This window comes from Gymnoscopelus braueri, assembly GCF_963280865.1.
Source record: "Gymnoscopelus braueri genome assembly, chromosome: 7".
In the NCBI taxonomy this organism is placed as follows: domain Eukaryota; kingdom Metazoa; phylum Chordata; class Actinopteri; order Myctophiformes; family Myctophidae; genus Gymnoscopelus; species Gymnoscopelus braueri.
Genome location: NC_137608.1, coordinates 32,815,553 through 32,836,149, shown reverse-complemented (window position 1 = coordinate 32,836,149; position 20,597 = coordinate 32,815,553). Strand labels below are relative to the sequence as shown.

The 20,597-nt window shown below is 41.2% G+C and overlaps 1 protein-coding gene across 1 annotated transcript in view; it reads right to left on the bottom strand.

The window, feature by feature from the left end:
* The window catches only part of abca2 (ATP-binding cassette, sub-family A (ABC1), member 2), a 107,010-nt gene that overhangs the window by 40,390 nt on the left and 46,023 nt on the right, over positions 1-20,597 (bottom strand). Inside the window, exons 4-13 of the mRNA XM_080433892.1 lie at positions 19,929-20,092; positions 19,524-19,645; positions 16,848-16,955; positions 9,186-9,356; positions 6,731-6,952; positions 5,414-5,793; positions 4,842-5,001; positions 3,162-3,290; positions 2,122-2,289; positions 198-294 (exon numbers count right to left, since the gene is read on the bottom strand). Of these exons, the coding sequence (XP_080290018.1) occupies positions 198-294; positions 2,122-2,289; positions 3,162-3,290; positions 4,842-5,001; positions 5,414-5,793; positions 6,731-6,952; positions 9,186-9,356; positions 16,848-16,955; positions 19,524-19,645; positions 19,929-20,092 (1,721 nt within the window). The remainder of the gene's footprint in view (positions 1-197; positions 295-2,121; positions 2,290-3,161; positions 3,291-4,841; positions 5,002-5,413; positions 5,794-6,730; positions 6,953-9,185; positions 9,357-16,847; positions 16,956-19,523; positions 19,646-19,928; positions 20,093-20,597) is intronic.

Here is a 20,597-nt window from a genome sequence, read left to right as displayed (position 1 = left end):
AACCAAATTTTGTGAAGTCAGGATGACACACCAGTATATTATATCAGTGGTTCCGAACTGGTGTGCCAAGGTACACTGGTGTGCCTTGGGATTCACACATATTCTTTTTGCAATATACTGTATAAAAGTATACAAAAAGTTGTGAATACATTTGTAAGTGTGCCTTGGGATTTTGTGACAACCACACATTAACTCACTGGCAAACACAGACACATTGTCCTGGTAGGCTTGGTTCAGGGTGTAGTTGACGATGCTGTCTTCATCAGGAAAGCCTTTGAAGATGTCTACGCTGACCTGCAATTATCAGAATCCCCAAGTATAAGTAAGGCAGGCACAACTCATACAAAGCATGCTCACTGCCATAGAGCACTCATGCAATAAGACATAAAACATTGCAGACCATAAATTCATTTTACATATATATATATATTATATATTTATATTTACATATATACTTAGCAGTTAGCAGGACTGTAACATGCAAGTGGAGGAAAAATAATTCGAATTCAGGGAGAAGGACAGGAATATTATCCACTGCTCACTGCTTTCGACTGTTCACACAAAACGACAACTTCACCAGTTAAACCCAACCGTGGTCTATACTTGGCCCCCTCCTTTTTTGTCTCTCCTCACCAAATAATCTGCCAAAAATAGCCGATCCATAAGCTCACAACGCATCGCATTGCGACACGTTGTGAGCTTGTTATTTTCAGCGCCTTTTCCTGCCTATTTTCACAGAATGTTCACCTATTACGACATGCCCAGAACAGGGGGTTCATGTGGTTAAGAAATAACTATTCTTAAGGTCCTTACACACCGGGGCGATTTTTTTCATGCGAATAATACGTTTTGTTTTAAAACCTTATAAAGTCAATGCAAGCTTCCACACCAGTTTCGCGGAGCGAAAAAAGCGTCTTTTAATTATTCGGAACGAGTCCGAATTATGCGTATATTCGCATATTCGCCGGTGTGTAACCGCCTTTACAGTTGAGCATTGTGTAACCCATTAAAACCGGGAAAGCATCTGTTGACTTTTTTGATTTGAGCTATATACATGAGTGTGTGTGTGTCACGATTTTTTTTAAATAGCAGATATACAAGCTCACAACGTGTCACTTCGTGCCATGCTATGAGCTTGTAGCTCTGCTATTTTTTTTAAATCATGAAAATGTTGAATATCTTTGAATATATAATGCAATTTGTTTTACTCAAATCTTTGCTTCTGGGGGTCCCTGGAACAACATATTTTGAGATGAGGGTCCGCCGCCAAATACATATAATTGTTGGGGTCCTTGACATGAAAAAGTTTGAGCACCACTGATATAGAAACATGTATCAGAAAACTGTAAGGATTTAGAAGACATTTTTTTGGAATCGGCCTCAGGATCTTAATGGGTCAAGGCGCCTCGGGCCGCAGAACTCATATTACTGCAGGATAGCGGCCTGAGCTTGGGTCGATAAGATTGTGTTTCTGTGCCTCTTCCTGCTTGTGTCAAGGCTTCCCATGGCAGACTGTCTCTCTCAGGACTGGTGTCTAATGTCCATGGATGTAATACTGTATGGCGACTGTCACCTTTGACTTACAAGTGGATAACTGGCTAAGACAAAAAAAAAACTATTGTTCCCTGAGGGTACAGTTGGTTGTTTCAGTAGCAAAGATGTAGATAGTAATAAAAACCTGAACAAAACGTATAATGCAAACGTCTTAATAGAGGTTGAAGGTACGCTAGAGCATGACTATGGCTTACGACAATCTGAATGCTAATGGAACTAATCATTGTTCTATGGTACTTTTCATCCAGTACTTGAATGAATAACGAGTATCTAATCTTTTTTGCAATAGTTTTGAGATATCAAACATGTGAACAAAATTACTAAAATATTACATTAACTGAAGAAGACTGTCAGAATAACGAAATCGTTCTCAAGGGGCATACCCTCTAGTTACCTCTATTTCAAAATAAAAAATACAAAATAAGGAAGTATCTAACTCAAGTCCATGGCTGGCAAAACCACTGCATTTTCTTTTTAGTTCTAGCTACAGAACTTTGCAACCAAACTACAAAATTCTCTATATATATATATATATTTTAATACTAATTATAGTCTGCATCTACATACCTTAGACATGAAGTGTGTCCAGCCACAGGCTGCATTGTCTATGGTGTCTAGCTGTTCCAGTAAGGTGGTTGTGTTAGGAAGGGTGTAATTGCCCTCCAGCAGGCCCTGCATCAACTCACTGTCTGTCGCATTTAGCAGCTCCGGGTGTCTACGCAGCTCTGAGGACAGCTGGGGAGAAGAGATGGAGTTAGCAGATCACTTCAATCCATTCTCTCTATACACCCACTCGATCCAATCCACGGTTGTGGGGTCTGGAGCACATCGTAGTATGCATTTCAGACAAACAGAGAAACAATGTTCAGTTGATTTATACCCAGTGGTGGAAAGTAACTAAGTACATTTACTTAGGTACTGTACTTGAGTAAAGGTTTTGGGTATTTGTACTTTACTTGAGTATCTCCAATTTCCCATACTTTTACTTCTACTCCACTACATCACAGAGGCAAATATTTTACTCCACTACAATTATTTGAACACTTCGGTTTCTAGTTACTTTCAAGATTTTTATTATTATTACAAAACATACACTAACCACTTCAGCCTTACAGTATATAAATTTCAGCCATTTGAAAATAGCCGATCTACAAGCTCACAATGCGACGCATTGTGAGCTTGTAGATCTGCTATTTTCAAAAGATTTGTATACATTTCAGAACTTGAAATGGGACATTCTGCATAATGAGTACTTTTACTTTTGGTACTTTAAGTACATTTTGAAAATAGCCGATCTACAAGCTCACAATGCGTCGCGATGCGACGCATTGTGAGCTTGTAGATCGGCTATTTTCAAAAGATTTGTATACATTTCAGAACTTGAAATGGGACATTCTGCATAATGACTACTTTTACTTTTTTCCTTTTTTTTAAAGTACATTTTGATGCCAATACTTTTGTACTTTTACTCAAGCACATTTTGAATTCCGGACTTTTACTTGTATTTCCATATTGCAGTATTGATACTTTTACTTAAGTAATACATGTGAGTACTATTTCCGCCACTGTTTATACCCTGATCAAAATATGTTTTTTTAAATGTATACCTGCTGTAGCCAGACCAGGTGGTGGTGCAGCTTGCCCTCTTCCAGAAAGGTCCTGAGCTGGGCAGAGATGTTGAGCCACACGCGGGCATAGTGGGTCACGTTCCCCACGAACGCAAACGTCTCGTTGGCCTAAGAAAAGCAACGTAGAGAGTAAAATAACCTTAGTTTGGTATATTATGAGCCCTCTCAGGGGACTGCTCACTTGTGTCTTAAAATAGCTTACTCCTGCATCCGTCCCTCCCTCCCTATATCTTGTGTCTTAACCCATTAAGGCCTGAAAGGTTCCGATTCTACAAATGTCTTCTAAATCCCAACAGTTTTCTGAAAAAACGTATGTTTCTATATCAGTGGTGCTCAAACATTTTCATGTCAAGGACCCCCAAAATGATATGTATTTGGCCGCCGACCCCCATCTCAAAATGTTTTGTTCCAGGGACCCCCAGAAGCAAAGATTTTAGTAAAAAAATGTTTGCTTTAAAAGAATATATATATTCAAAGATTTGCAGAGATTTTCACGATTTAAAAAAAATTGCTGATCTACAAGCTCGTAGCGTGGCATTCTGTGCCGCGCTATGAGCTTGTATGTCTACTATTTTTGAATAGCCAAAGTGTAAAATAATGCGTTTTAGCTCAAATCAAAAAATGACACAGACGCGTTTCCGGTCTTAATGGATTAATATAGCTTACTCCTGCATCCCTCCCTCCCTCCCTCTATCTGGTGTCTTAATATAGCTTACTCCTGCATCCCTCCCTTCCTCCCTTAGTCTCTCACTCTTCCTCACTGTTCACTTCTATCTTAATATAGCCTATTACCGCATTCCTCCCTTCCTCCCTCTATATGTCCCGCTCTTCCTCGCACGCTCTCACATTTTTCGGTCCACTTGCTAAGATAGTAGATCTATGGAGCCACTGCCAAGGCCCAGGTAACTGTTTGGTCTTACAGAGAATCAATGGCAGATTGTGCTAACGTGGTATTCTGGACCTCTTGGGAAAGCAGAGGGATATAGCACGAGAAGCTATAGGGACAGATTAATCAGTTGAGTCATTGACTTGGTGTGAAATCCACCTCACAGCTGGTGTACACTGCATGATTAATGTCTGGAGCATGAGATACAAACGATGACACTGTTCCCATTAAATATAGTGAGACCCTTGCATTCAAATTAAGTTTCTCTGGGGGTGGATGCAGCATCCATCAGTGAAAATGATGACACTGGACAATGTTAACAGTAAACTGTTAAGAATATAACCATATAGTACTTTGTTAAGCAAAGTAACAAATAATCATAAACAACTACTAACTACTTCAAATATTGTTTACTAAGCAGTTTTTTAGACAGGAGACCACCCCCCCCCTTTTTCTACTCTGTACATATAGTGTTTTATATTTGTGATGATATTGAATTTTGGTGTTATTTTTTACATGTTGATGAATTGAATACATGGGACCCCAATGGGAACAAGACCGCAAGGACTTTTTTGGTGTTATCCTTTCAGACCAAGTGTTTGACTGTACTTGTGCTGTTTCGCAGTTTTGTCTAATAAAATATTCAATCAATCAATCAATCAATCAATTTTCATTTATTTTCTTCTTTGTTTATAGTGATGATTCTTATACGCCTGCACCAACGGTGAAACGTCTGCACACACAACGCCAAAGCTATTATCTGTAGTACTTGCCTTCTGGATCACTTTATCCACCTGGGAGCCAATGGGAGAATAGAGGATCTTGGGATTTGTAGTCATCAGATGCACAAGTAAACCCAGGTTTCTCTGCTCTTTGCTGGTGAAGCCTAAGGAACTCATATTGCCCTGTTTTAGAGCTTCGGGCTCAATGATCCTGTAGGATATAGATCATGGGTTAAAAGCTTGTGGCTTTGCAACCTGTACATTCTATATTCCTACATTTGGAGTGCTAGCCACTGTTGAGCTAGAATCTACAGTTATGGTCATCATGTCACTTGTTTCCAAGAAAAAGTCCACAGTGATTTTCTCTCAAAATGCAATGTTTTGAAAATGACCAGGAAACACACATAGAGAAGTATAATTCTCAGTATTCATTTAGCTCTGAGAGTTGAATTATTACTCATGATTTTACAGTGCATACAAACAAGTTTTATCCACTTGTGTCTGTGTTATGTGGCGTTTTACTTTGCTGTTTGTTTGGAGGTGAGCTGCCTCCTTCACGCAAGATCGACTACCTCGCTAGAAGGACTTTAATATCTAATAAATCCTTGCTCGAGTACACCTACCTGTTGTTCCCACACAGAATGGGCTGCAGCCCTGCCCAGAGCTGCACAAAGGCTGAGAACTGCGAGTGGGGATTCTCCGCTTCGCCCTTCCCAGCTCCTTCTCCTCCTCCTCCTCGTGGGGCACCTTCCTCCCCCTCGTCTCCGGGAACGTCGGTGGCGTTTGGACCCCAGGTCGTGGCGTTAAAGGGCCAAGAGGAGGAGACGTTGGAAGGGGATGGGGACGCGCGGCCAGCGCAGGCTCCCTTGGGGAGGAGGCGCGCGAGGCCGGAAAGGAGGTCCACGTCCCTGAGGAGCCTCTCCACGTCAGCCAGGTCCTTCAGAAGGGCTGCCAGGTGAGACTGGGACAGAGGGCCAGACGAGTTGGTCTGCTCCAATCGAAGCTGGAAGGAAGAGGTAAAGGAAGGGAGGGGTGAGAAGGGGAAGAGGGGGGATGGAGGTGGAAATAGATGGAGGGATGGGGTGGAATTAGCGTCCGGACACTCGCCCGGACACTCGCCTTGTTTAGTTCTCATATGTCGCTGAACTGTCAATCTGGCTAAATGTATTAATGTCATTGGCTGTATGAAGGGTGGGCGTGTCTACTAGTGACTGCAGCCTTTGGTCTGAGAAGTGCGAGGAGAGAAAAAAAAAGTCTGGGACGATATATTATAACTCGTGGTCCGGGATGGTCACTCTAAAGTTCTTAATTTAGATGACAGACAGGAAGAAATCAGATTATTTGAAGCATTACCCGTGTCTCGTTCCTGTAAAAAAAAAAGAATGATACTTGCCCGGCCGGCCGTTGCACAGTGTGCAACAGCGAGGTTTATTGCCCAACAAGGTGGTGAATCAATGACTTGTAAAAGACACGTCAAGGTGAGTCAAATGCAAGCCGTGTCAAGGTAGCAGCATTATTTAACAATATTACAGTTATGATGTTCAGCTTAACCACTTACTTAAACCCAAATTAATTATGGTTGTAGCTGGTCTCCATGTCTGTCTGTCTGTCTGTCTGTCTGTCTGTCTGTCTGTCTGTCTGTCTGTCTGTCTACCTACCTCTACCTACCTACCCACCTAACTATTGATACATTAGGTTGATCTACCAATGTTATAATAATATAACACCAGTAACACCCCCCCCCCTCCCCCCTCCGCTCGAAAGATACAAGCCCCCCGATTGAGAATGGCTGGGCAGATTAAGCATAGTGTTGGCAGAGGTATGCACTCTAATGAGTCTAATCTTTTCTAGGTTCCTTTAGAAATTGCTTGGGCAATGTTACCACTTATTTTGATGAGCGTGGCAGTAAAGGCATTAGGCATAAGGCTTTAAGCGGATACCTTCTGGATGACCCTCTGCATGTCAATCTGATCTCTCAGCTCCTGGCTCATCTCCTCAAAACGTTCAGTCCTCTGCTCCTCCAGTCCGCCGCATACCACGCTGTGATAGGCCTGCAGCACCGACCGCTGCTTCTCAGGGACCAACAGTATCTTGTTCAGCTCGCCGGTCCCATCCTCACCACAGGTGAGCATTTCTAACATAGCGCCTGTCAGAAGGACCCCCTTGAGACGAAGAGAGAGAATGGTGGATAATTAACAGTAGTCTTGGGCCGATCTTCGATAATAGCAACTATCACAATAATATTTCCAGTGGTGGAATAAGTACTCAGATGTTTTACTTAAGTAAAAGTAGCAATACCACAATATAAAAATACTCTGTTAAAACTAAAAGGCCTGTGTTCAAAGTGTTACTAAAATAATATTTGAAAATAGCAGATCTACTGTACAAGCGTCGCGATGTGACGCGTTGTGAGCTTGTAGATCGGCTATTGTCAAATAGCCTATGTATAAAATAGGGCTAAAGTGGTTAATGTATGAGGTTATAATATAGGATGCATAGCAAGTGCTACCAATAATGTATATCTGCAAAGTAACTTGTAACTAAAATTTTCAAATAATTGTAGTGGAGTAAAAGTCCAATATTTGCCTCTGAGATGTAGTGGAGTAGAAGTAAAAGTATTGAAAATTGAAAATACTCCAGTAAAGTAAAAATACCTCAAAATTGTACTTAAGTACAGTACTTAAGTAAATGTACTTAGTTACTTTACACCATAATCAGGATTATTGTCTACAATATGACAATATCGTTTCACCCTAGCTCCTGGGTTAAAGCTGAAGCATATTCCAAACAAAATAGAACTTGTTTTGGCTTTGGCAGGTCAATACGGTACAAACCTCTATAATCCCTCTCTGAGGGACAACAAAGTTTACAGAACCAGATGGCAATTAATTAATGGAGAGAGCTATAGCACACACTTTGCCCACTGAGTCTGCCGCCAGAATCGACAAACTAGAAAAGTCTGCTCCTCGGAGCACAGGTCTCCACCAGGCCGGGTTGCCTACCCAGGGCCCGCAAACTTTGTTTTTTTGATTGATTGAATACTTTATTGACAGTTTGCAAAAAAGTACAGCGGCACGATTATTGTATTATACAATGATGCTAAAAAGGATAACACAAAAAGCCCTGAGGGCTCGTTTCCATTGCGGTCCTATGTATTCCATTCATCAAGACAGTGTTTAGCAAAAATCGGCCTCCTGGTGGCGCTGTAACAAGCTGATGTGAAAACTTTGTATCAGTGGTCAAATTACAGTTCCAGCATCGTATACTGTAGGCAGAGCTAAGGTTTAGAACCCCGAGTGTAACCACATCTTTACACTTTGCTCGGTTTGGGAAGCTCTGCCCAAGGAGAAAAAACGTTGGCTTCGTTTGTAGTATGCTGAAGGCTTTAGGTGCAAGTAGCCCCCCCCTCCCTTGTATGATAATATTGAATATTGCTGTATTTTGGTGGGGATGACATCGCAATATAGAATTTTGGACATCACCCAAGACTAGGAATTGATTAATTTCACGCTTTGCAATTCTTCTTCCATTACTAAAACCCTCTGAGCTCTCTGCACTGATAAGAATAATCTAACCGCTCGGTTCAATGCATTGAACTCATTGTTGCCCTGAGCCATGCCATGGTTGTAACCGGTGGTGGTAACATGGCTACTGGTGGCTATTTGTCATTCAGCACTTAAACCTCTGCCTATCACGTATGGTAAACACTCAGTTTACCAACACTGCATGACAGTAGCTGAATATATAGCTTGAAAATTATCTTATTTAACCACTTAAGTTAAAACCCATATCTTCGCTGTTGGGTGGAGACCTTTTATGTCCAAAATCGTTGCTTTTTCTCTCTCTACAGCAAATTTCTTTGCCGACAATTAGGTGATCTTCAAGCTCACAAAGCATTGCAACATGTTGTGAGATTCTAGACCTGCTATTTTTGCCCAATACTGTATTCACCCCCAGAATAGGGTCGCAAGTTTTTTTTGCAGATATACAAGCTCATAGCGCGGCACTCAGTGCCATTCTATGAGCTTGTAGATCTGCTATTTTTGAAAAATCTTTTGCAAATCTTTGAATATATATTTTTTAAAGCGAACATTTGTAACTCAAATCTTTGCTTCCGGGGGGCCCTGGAACAAAATGTTTTACAATAATGTTCAAAAAATAGCAGACCTACAAGCTCATGAGCTTGTATATCTGCTATTTTTGAATAGCCCAAAAAATCTAAAATGACAGAGGTGCGTTCCCGGATTGAATGGGTTAAAGTAGCACAATTAGGATATTTCAACTACAATGTTTTACTTCAAAGAGCTCTACAACACACAAACAACCAAATAAGAAATGCTGCAGTATATTCCCCTGGGTCTGGCTGTGCGTACGGTTGAAAATATGATACTGTACCTCCACTTCCTTCAGCCCCTGTGGATCAGCTTGGCTCTCAACTCCAGCCAAGCCCAGAGCCTGGGACATGACTTTCAGCAGGGCCTGCCTGTGGGTCACTGTGCTGGGGTCACGCAACGCTTTGTGAATCAGTCCTCCGTTCAGATTGTGTAGCCCTCCCAGTAGCTTGTCCTGAGGAGAGAGGGAGGAGGAGACAGATCAGTGTGGAGTAGAACATTGGTTCTTAAAGTGGGGTCCCAGGGGGTCCCCAGCAGAATTAGCTGATATAGGGAGTAGAAGTAAAATAATAGACAATACAATACACTGTATTGTATTGTCTATTATTTTGATGTTTTTTTGTATCGCTGAGGACCCAAGGAAGTGTGGTTTCCTGTGTGAAGTCGGCCGGATTGGTGGTTCCCCCAAAATATCTATTTGAAGATAATCAGCATGACCAACGTCATAGATTGGCCTTTTTACTATCATAATGGGTACTGCGTGTCACTCCCTCCTGTAGTCATAAACGACACAGTGGTTCTGCATAATGATAGATTTATTCAAGCACTCTTACAGCTCAAATACACCAACGTCGAACTACATAAAACTACTTTTCCATGTAGAAAAACCTGTGCTCCTCGGAGCACAGGTCTCCCCGCCAGGTCAGGTTGCAGCACGTCGTGCAAAGCTTAGCCTATGGGTGGTGCCGGAGATTAGCTGGTGACAGACGGACACACACACACACGGACGGACGGACAGGGGGTAAAACATACTCCCCCCCATACCTTCGGCCTGGCGGAGACAATAAAGCATAAACAAACAAACCCTCGCATTAACAACAGAAACATAACAAACATTGTACAAACAAACAAATGTGAAACAAAAGCAAATAGAACAAACAAACAAACCTTGCTGGCTGCATATAGACTTAAGAAGGGTCCAAGTGCCCACGACAGACTCACAGCAACACAAACTGCAATAAAAATCATTTCATCAAACGTTCAAACCCATATAATGTTCAATATTCGCTTCTTTAGGCATTAAAGATCCAGGACAAACACATACCTTCACTCGCATCTCCACTCAAGGGAGGAAGTGCAACCGCTAAGGTGTTCAGAGTCCCAGCCATACCTTATAAGGAGTTCCGAGCATTTAACTTAGTTTCCGGTACAACATAAATACTTCTAATAACTGTCTTAACCCAATTGGCATGGCTAATGGGCATACATAATTATATTAACATAAAGAACCAAAATGAAGAAATAAAATCATTACTCTGGCAGCTACACTCTCACCAAATCTTACATTTTTAGATTTCTTTTACCTTGACCTCTTTAAATCAAATATTTCACATTTCCTTTTCCCCATTTGAAAATCCAGAACATTTCTGCTTCAAGCAATAACCTTTTTCTCTTTCAAATTAAATAAACCTTTGTACAACCTTCAAATCATGTGTACAATACAATAAACAATACATTTTATAAAAAGAACCTTGACCGTTGTCACTTCTTCTGCCTTAAGCAGTCAAACAGGTTTCTTTTTACCAACAGAACCTTAGGTGCAAACAAACAAAAAACGAATGAACCTTGCCAACTGTATGTGGCTTCACTTGTGTCTCAACACTTTGACACTTTACCGTAGGTTTGAGAACCTTGTTGAGCACAACACTTAAGAAATGGTCTTCACCATTTCCCAGTCCGAGACCTCTGTCAGGCAGTCTACCAATTTTGTCCCACCTTGACATGTCCTAGGAATAGATCTTTTATTTGCCTTTTGAACTTAGACTTTTTCCATGTTTGTTCATAGGCATCGGCCTAGTTTCATAAGAGCAAAGGTTAAAGCTTCAATCTCCGATTTATTCAACTGGTTGGCTGTATGAAGAACAGCAGTTTTGTTACGATAATACCAAAACATCATTTTACATATCGTGCTAATTGTTTAAAAAACAGGGCTATAGTGCAGGGGGCTGTAACGCTGTTTCACAAATCACAGACTGGGCCTAACAAAACCTTTCAGGGACCCCCAGAAGCAAAGATTTGAGTTACAAATGTTTGCTTTAAAAGAATATAAATTAATTTGCACACATTTTTATTTTCGATTTTTCAAAAATAGCAGATCTACAAGCTCATAGGGCGGCACTCGGTGCCGCGCTATGAGCTTGTATATCTGCTATTTTTGAATAGCCAAATTGTAAAATAATGCTTTTTTTAAATGCATCAAAAAATGACACAAGATGCGTTCCAGGCCTTAATGCAGCGTTGTCAAACTGGTGTTTCGCGGGCCATTTCTGCCGTCGTCGTCGTCAAATCTGGCCCGCGAGGTGATTTGAGAAAACGCCATTTAATACTACCGGTACCTCTAATGGAAAAAAAACGAGAGAGGAAAGAAAAGGCAGAAAGAAGCGGCAGCGCCGAGCAGCTTTTTACTGAGGCTGCCTGGGTCACTCTGAATACTGGACAAACTTGTTCTGTGAGAACAATGGGCCAATGGCCAAGGTGAAGCCACGGCCACGGTCATTAGCATACAGAGGACCATGACCATGGCCTCTCTTACGTCGTCAAACATAGCATAAATAGAGTCTCAGGCAACACCATTTCATTCACCTGAAAGCTGAGGAGACACAGAGATATCACGCCACTGCTGAGAAGATAAGACGCCACTGCTCTGCTCGCCTAACCTGACGCTGCTCGCCTGCTGTGATTCAAGATGCTTTCCAAGAAAAGAAAGCTTGTCGATGATAACTGCTCATTCAACTCTACCTGGAGAGAACGATTTTTCTTCTATGAGTTCAACGGCAAGCCCGTGTGTCTGATATGCAATACGACAGTTTGTGAGTTCAAGGAATACAACCTCAAACGACACTACGAGACGAAGCACAAAGACAAATATGACAAGTTTACAGGAGACTCCAGAAGGGAAAAGGGTGACCAACTCGAAGAAGCTGTGAAAAAACAACAGTCCTCGTTCGGCAAATCAAGGATTACTCACGATGACGCTGTGAGGGCCAGTTACATGGTTGCCGAACGAGCTGGTGCCTATGACAGACACTACAACGGCAGACGACGTGTTCACCTGCCTGGTCGCTGCAATGGATAGACTTGGCGTTGACTGGAGTCCCGCTGTCAGCATCTCAACAGACGGAGCGCCGTCTATGATTGGGAAACGAGGCGGCGTGGTCGTGAAACTAAGAGAAAAACTGCACGCTCAGAATCCAGACCAACAATTCTGGAATTTCCATTGTATTATACAGGCGTTGTGTAGCAAGAGCCTGAAAATGGACAACGTCATGGAAGTAGTCATCAAAACTGTGAATTTTATTAGATCCAGGGGACTCAACCATCGGCAGTTTGACACTCTTTTGTCTGATAAGAATATCGGACACGGTCTACCCTACCACACGGAGGTCCGATGGTTGAGCAGAGGAGCCGTTCTGAAACGTTTTTTTTCAACTACGTGCAGAAATCGGACAATTCATGATGGACAAAGGGAAACCAGTTGTACAGTTGGATGACCCAGACTGGGTTTGAGATCTTGCATTTTTGGTGGATATAACAGAGCATTTAAAACGTGCTTAATGTTAACATGCAAGGCCGCAACAAGCTTGTCACTGAATATGAACGCAGCATTCATGGCTTTCAATTGAAATTGAGAGTGTGGGAGAAGACACTGTCTCAGAACAACCTAGCGTTTTTCCCCACTTTGCTGTCTGTACATGTCGCTAATGGAAATAACAACAAGTACATGGATAAAATCTCACAGCTGGCAAGTGAGTTTAAGAATCGTTTTCAGATCTTTGCTGAGCTAAAGACCGAATTCTCTGTATTTAGTTTGCCGTTTCAGACCGATGCTATGTCAGATGCTGTGCATGAGCTGGGTTCGAATCTCCAGATGGAACTAATTGATATTCAGTGTGATGCTGAATTGAAACGAAAGATTGCTTTTGTGCCTCTGGAGGAATTCTATCAAACCCTGGGACCGAAATATCCTGCATTTAAAATGTTTGCCTCAAAGATCCTCTGTATGTTTGGCACAACATACCTCTGTGAGCAGGCTTTCTCTGTAATGAACATCAACAAACTGCGGTCACAGTTGACACATGCACATCTAAATGACATTATGAAAGTTAATACTGCTCAGAACCTGGTCCCTGATGTTGACAGTTAAAGCAAAGAGATGTCAGGTGTCTGGAAGCAACAAATAAAACAAAAAAAGGATGCTGTTTTGACCTGAGCTTTTACTGTTGGACTATTTTTTTCTATTCTAAAATCGCAAAAAAAAGCATTGTCATTATTTTTGATTCATTGATATTTTCTGATTTTTTATTATTATTGTACAAGTCTCTTCAGTAAAAAAGACTAAACTGAGTTCATTGTCTGAGTTTCATTGCTGAAGGTATGCCTGCATAAAAATAATGTTGTTACAGTGATCTATAGCTGAAACCTGAGAAAAATGGGCACACATTAGCTAACAGAAACTAAAGTTGTAAATGTAATTGGCCGTTCACATGATAATCATTACCATAACCACACACATTACCTCACACATTACCAGGTAATGAATTGAATTGTTCTACTTTCAAATGAATTATTGGGGCTCCTTACAAATTGCATTGTTTGATTTTAATGTAACTAATTAAAGTAGCTAATCTTCATAAAACATTTTTTAAGTGATATACTGTTTTGTCACAGCAGTGACTGAGATGTAGTGGAGTAGAAGTAAAAGTACTGGATATTGGAAATACTCTAGTAAAGTAAAAATACGCCAAATCTTTACTTAGGTACAGTACTTGAGTAAATGTAATTAGTTACTTTACACCACTGTTGTTCTATAAATCTAATTATTTAAAGTAATACTAGGTAACGTTTTCAACAAAACTAAAGTTAAATTGTATATCTTTTGCGAGTGGCAAAAGTTTCACAACACCCACTCCGTGAATTTCACCCCCGGAAGCCTTTTATTTATATATTTTCTATTGAACGTGTACGGGGGGGACTTTCCCGGGAAAATTACGTTCCTGGCCAACGTCATGACGTCGTGGCCGACGTCCTCAGGAACTACCGCAACGGTTTCCTGTTTGGCCAGGAACTACCGCGCTATTAACAAAAAGGAACCTCACGCTGATTTTAAGATAATGTAGGATTGGAAGATCGAAAAAGAACAGAAAAAGAAAGCACAGCTCATGGTAACTAATGCTCCACTGGCTAAGAGAAACGATCCGTAGATAGTATAAAACAATTAAAAGATCGCTTTTTGAAACGCTTCCGGCTTCCGGTGAAAACGAATGGAATTCTGGGTAATCAAGGACTAGGGAAATTGTATGCAGTGACGGTAGTGACCAGCAGAGGTTGCTAAAAATCGTTATTTGTGATTCTGCATTGTACAACTTTAACCACCCACACACATTACCAGGTATTGTTTAACTTCAAATTGAATTATTCTACTTAAAATGTTTTATTATTATTATCATTATCATTATCATTATCATTATCATTATCATTATCATTATTATTATTATTATTATTATTATTATTACAAATTGCATTGTTTGTTTTTAATGTCAATAATTAAAGTAGCTATTCTTCTTAATACATTAAAAAGAAAAGTGATATGCATAGTTAGTAGCAGTGTCAGAGTGCATGTGAGCGCGCATGTGCGTCCGCAACTGGTTCCGGCCCACCTCAAGTCACCATTTGACCAATCCGGCCCCAACCCCAAAATGAGTTTGACACCCCTGATATAGCGTCACAATCATTTTAAGCACTTAATCCATATTTTATACTTTGGATATTCAAAAATAGCAGATATACAATATACTTGTAGATGTGCTATTTTTTTTTTAAATCTTGAAAATGAGTGCAAATCTTTGAATATGTATATTTTTTAAAGCGAACATTTTTAACTAAAATCTTTGCTTCTGGGGGTTCCCTGGCACAAAACAATTTCAGATGGGGGGGTGTCCGTGGCCAAATATATATATCAATTTGGGGGTCCTTGGCACGAAAAAGTAGAAGGTACACATACTGCATTGTACTAATGAAATGCATAACAAGATAGAAGATAGACACTTCTAGCTCAGGCGCATTGATGACACACATGACAGCATCAAAGATGTTCATAATCAGGGTGTTCCACTAGTGACAATGTCCAGCTCAGCTGGGTCAAAGAAAGCAGCCAGCCGGGTGCACACACCCGCGTGTATGTGCCGGGGTGGGGTTGCAGAGTAAAATGGTCTATCACATATTTTATTGCTCTATTCTTGACATTTATATACTGTCCTTGAGCAGAGCTACAGATGAAGAGCCCCCATTACTTCAATAATGTAATAATTCAGTTCTGTGTCTCTTTTTCTCTGAGGACCTCCTTGTTTCCGTCTCTGTTTCTATGGATCCCTTGGTTCTGTTGCTTCATTCTCAGAGGAGATCCCTGCTTGTGTGCTTCTAAACCTTTCATCCACATACCGTAGGTAGGCTACTCAAAAAAACAAAAACAAGGAAATCCTTTTTTTTCTTCATTCATTTACATCACAGGATAAATAAAGTCTGCATGTCTATCTGTCAACTGATCACGTTGACGATTGAAAAATAAGCATTATAATTTTTTTTTTAAATATGAGCTATTTTTTATCATATTATATATAAACCGACCAACAGGGTTTTTTCCCCTTAAAGAATGAGGACAGATTCCTTTTATGTTGTGACATGTGACTGTAAAATGGTAAAAGTAAGTATGTTCATTAATACACAATGTGAAAGGAATGAAGCTGTCGACTTGTTATGGACCTACACTATATCAACGTGATCTTGATTGAGACCATTATTATAATTTTATAAAAATTGTTTATTATAATAGCTTTGCAGTGTATATAATGAATCAGATAATTCATATTACAATTCGCATGCACTTGAATGCGAAATACAAGACACCACGTCTTGAAATATACATGTACTGTTAGACTTGTAGCGTTGCAGACCAAGCATGACAAATGTTTTGGGTAATTAGTCAACGAAAGTGTACTGTCTGCAAGTGTTTCAAGGTGCATCAAGCTTATCTTACCTACATTGGATCAGTTAATGTAGGCTAGTTGAAGTTGCACCACACAGCTGTGCTAAACTAAATATTGAACTGGGACTATTGGCAGATACTTTTAAATTACTCTGTAGCAAAGAAGACAGACTCATCAGACTCAGACTCATAGACTAATAAACTCATGTGAGGGAATGAAGCAGGACATCATTTGGACTTCCTGTATTGCGGTGTCTATTGCTTGTACGCATACCTGCACTTAGTGAAAGCATATATTTTATTCTTGTGACAAGTGTTCAGGCACAACTGTATGCAAAGCTCCTTGCACCATTCACGTGCACAGGCATAGGGGGATCACAAAGAAGAAGCACTACACAAAATATAAAAAGGCAGTAAAAAAGTGTGACAGCTGACGCTTGTGGAACACCCTGCATAATAGAGGCAAAAGAGAATGTATCTGTCTTTGAGAGAGAGAGAGAGAGAGAGAGAGACAGAGAGAGTGTGTGTTTGTGTGTGTGTGTGTGTGTGTGTGTGTGTGTGTGTGTGTGTGTGTGTGTGTGTGTGTGTGTGTGTGTGTGTGTGTGTGTGTGTGTGTGTGTGTGTGCGTGCATGCATGTGTGCATACGTGTGTGTGTGTGCGTGCGTGCGTGCGTGCGTGTCTACCTCCAAGTGAAGGACTTTGTCTCCAGGCTTGTGTCCAGTGCGTTTTGACTTGTGCACCCAGCTGTGACCTCCTCCACCACCATCTTTGCCAAAGATAAGACTGTACACCTAGGGTACATTATATAGGAAGACAGGATTAGGTGACTGCTCTGAACGCACACACACACACACACACACACACACACACACACACACACACACACACACACACACACACACACACAGCTAAACTCCCTTTTGAAACTCCCCTTCATGCATATTCATACATATTCATAAATAAACAAACAAACAAACAAGAACTCTTAACACTGAATAAATCACACACTGCCAAGGAAACGGCAAAGGAAAACAGAGCAGTGTTTTGCTCTCCTGGCAGAGCAGCAGTGTCAGCTGAGCTAATGGCAGCAGGGAACCGGCAATGAAACCAAAGGAAAGTGAATGAATGACAGGGGGAGATAAGAGACGCGACCTGATGCCATGGCCCAGACAATAGAGACAAACACGGAGCCATTACCAGTACGGTGACAGCTACTGAGGGAGAGAAAATAGAGGAGAGAATGATCTCTATTGTGGACTCAAACAGGGAGGATATTGTATGACTGAGGCACTTTTTATGGTGTTTCAAAAAGGAGGGGGCAATAAAAGCGTATTCTATTTGCAAATTGGTTGACTGATGAACTTCATTTCATATCATAATAATAATTGTATATGCAGTATAGCATATATACACAGTGTGTATGTGTGTGTGTGTGTGTGTGTGTGTGTGTGTGTGTGTGTGTGTGTGTGTGTGTGTGTGTGTGTGTGTGTGTGTGTGTGTGTGTGTATTTATACCGTATGTGTGTATGTATGTATATATATATAGGATTATACTTGCAGAAAATGTTATGTTAACTTTGTTAATTATTGACTCATTCTCTCTCCCCTTCTCTCTCACTCTCTCGTTAGCGATGCAGTTACCCAATTGTGAAATCACAAAGCACTGACAACAGTGTTGTTCCGTATTGTATGTTAAAACTAAGAGGACTGGCTGGCTCTTTCAAATCTGTCTGACAAGCTAGCTTGATGGATTGTTTACCTTATAAACGACTTTCAATCAAAATGCTTTCTTCAAATGCGTGCTTAACCAAATTACTGGTGTTTGGCTTGAACTCTAAGTTGCGCATTTACAACAAATTTGTTTTCCATTATCAATAGGGTGTCTGTCTCTCCCTCTCTCTTCTTTCCCCCCGACACGAGGCAGATGGCCTCCCACCCTAGAGCCTGGGTCTGCCTGACGTTTCTTCCAGTTAAGAGGGAGTTTTTCGTTGCCACTGTCACAAAATTGCTTGCTCAGGGTGGGACTGTCAGGTCTCTGCTCTACATGTAAAGTGTCTTGAGACAACTTGTTGTGATTTGACACTTTAATTAAAATTGAATTGAATTGAATATCTGTCTTCTAGAGTTTGTTCTTTGTCAAGAACCAGATGCATGTGAAAATAGAAACAATCAGTAAAACAAATGTGCATTTGTCTCCCCGTATTATATTTTAAGGCACTGGTCATGTGGTCAGTACTCATAGAAAACCCCATGGTAGATTTTCACAAAGGCATGGAATATTCATGACATGATTAATTACATTTGGATATGACTGCTGCTTACAGCACTACAGTTATGAATGACTGCTGTACCATGGGTATCATGAGGCATCTGTTAACAGGATACTGTGGCTCTGAGCCCTCACACTGCTGAGTGCTTGTAATGTTGGGGCAATCTAGCAAATGAGGCTCATTGTATTGAGGCACTCCTTGTAAGTCACTCTGGATAGGAGTTGGATCAGCTGAGTGCCCAAAATGTTCAAGTATAAATATACATAATTATTATGAATGATGGTCTTTCCTGCCCTATACTCAGGCCAGGCCAGTATACATTGTTGCATTATGTGCCTTTCAAAGAGAATAAAGCAAGTTCAAGTTTGTTGTCATATTATTTATGACATTTTATTTTATAATCGACTAAATCAAATTAATTTTTTACTTAGAGTAGCCAATTATTTATTACCCCCTTTTTCTCCCCAATTTAGTCTTCATGCCAATTGATTGCTCCCCACACACATTTCAGTGTTGTCAGTCACTACTGTTGTATCCTACTGATTCACCTGCCACTGAGGAGCCCCCACCGGGAGGACGTAGAGCTTTCGTCCTACTCCTCCCGCCCAACACTCCCCACTGATAGGTGCCACCCCAGCCCGTAGGAGTACGTGTCAATGATCAATATCGCCCTCCCCTTCCCAGCTTACCACGCGCGAACAGGTGCCAATTGTGTTCGCATAGACGCCCGACGGATGGCTGACGCACCACGGTGGATTCGAACCCACAACCTCTGTGGTGGTGGGCAGGGACTTTACCACTGCACCACCCGAGCACCCAGTACAATAAACCACTATTTTATACTTCGTCATACAACAGTGTCACACAAAAATAGCCTATCTAAAGCCCCACAACACATCGCACGATTTTCATGGTGCTATTTTTTGCTATATCTGAAAATAATGTATCAATTAAATGCATTAGTTTAACCACTAATTTACTTACTGATATCTCAGTAAGCTTAAAATGTAGCTGTAAGAAAAGTAAGAAAAGTCGAGACCAAAGCACAGCAGTGTGAAGGCTGGGAATAACAGGGTAGAGCAGAACGTACCTCTCTGACGCTGAGAGGCGTTAGGAGAAGCAGGCTGGCCGCATCGTTGGACAGGGAGAGATTCCTGACAAGGAACTGCTGGAAAACTGATTGGTTCTTCAATATACTGCCCAGGGTGAAGGCTGGAGGGGAGCATACATACAGTAAGAAATATACACAACATCCTATCCTTTTCCTTTTGAGTCTCCTATTGTATCCTTTTGAGTCTCCTATTGACCGATGACCCGGTCATCAAATTATTGGCTTAGGAATGCAACAAAAACTAAAAAATCTGCATGAATTCAAGGCTTCATGGGGTGTGTAATTGATAGAAAATGAGTAACTACTCCTTTAAACTCTGCTTAATTAATCATCTCACCTAAGACCGATAGCACCCTCCCCCCAAAAAACATGTGCCTTCCAGACCTTGGCTGCTATTGTACAAGAGATCCAGCGGAGTTGTGTCAGAGCTCAGGCTGTCCAGGTGCTGCTGAAGAGATTCCAGCTCCTGGCCCAGTCCAGGCCGCTCTGTAGTGAACAGGTGGTTCTGCTCCACAACCTCACTGATCCGCTCCAACAACTGGGACACACTAAAGGGAGAAGGTGTGTGAGTGAGTGCGGGAGATGTTCGGTTATTCATGTATTCACAATTGACCATGTTCGTGACATGCGTACCCTTTGCACATATTATGTTAATTGAACATAAGCATAGTTTGTGCAGATCCTGAATGTGTTCCTTCTGTATTTAATGCGACCTTTGTACACTTTTCTGTGCCGCTGTGCGTATTCGATTACAGTTCCATGTATTTTATTTGGGACTGTATTTTCACTCTGCTGCTGCATGCATCTGCATAATGGCCCCACAGGATCCGTGCATTTTTCTTATCTTGTGCCATTTTTCAGAGAATAGATGGTTGTACTATTGTACTCTAAACACCACGCTGGGGGTGCCAAAGCTCTGAATCAGTGCATTAGTTGCAGCTGTGCCTCAGGGACAATGTTAACAGCCCATCCAGAATTGCCCGCTGTCTGTTCTTCAGTGACTGTGCTTAATATACATTTGTTACTCACTGAAGTAAAGATGGTCTTCAAGCT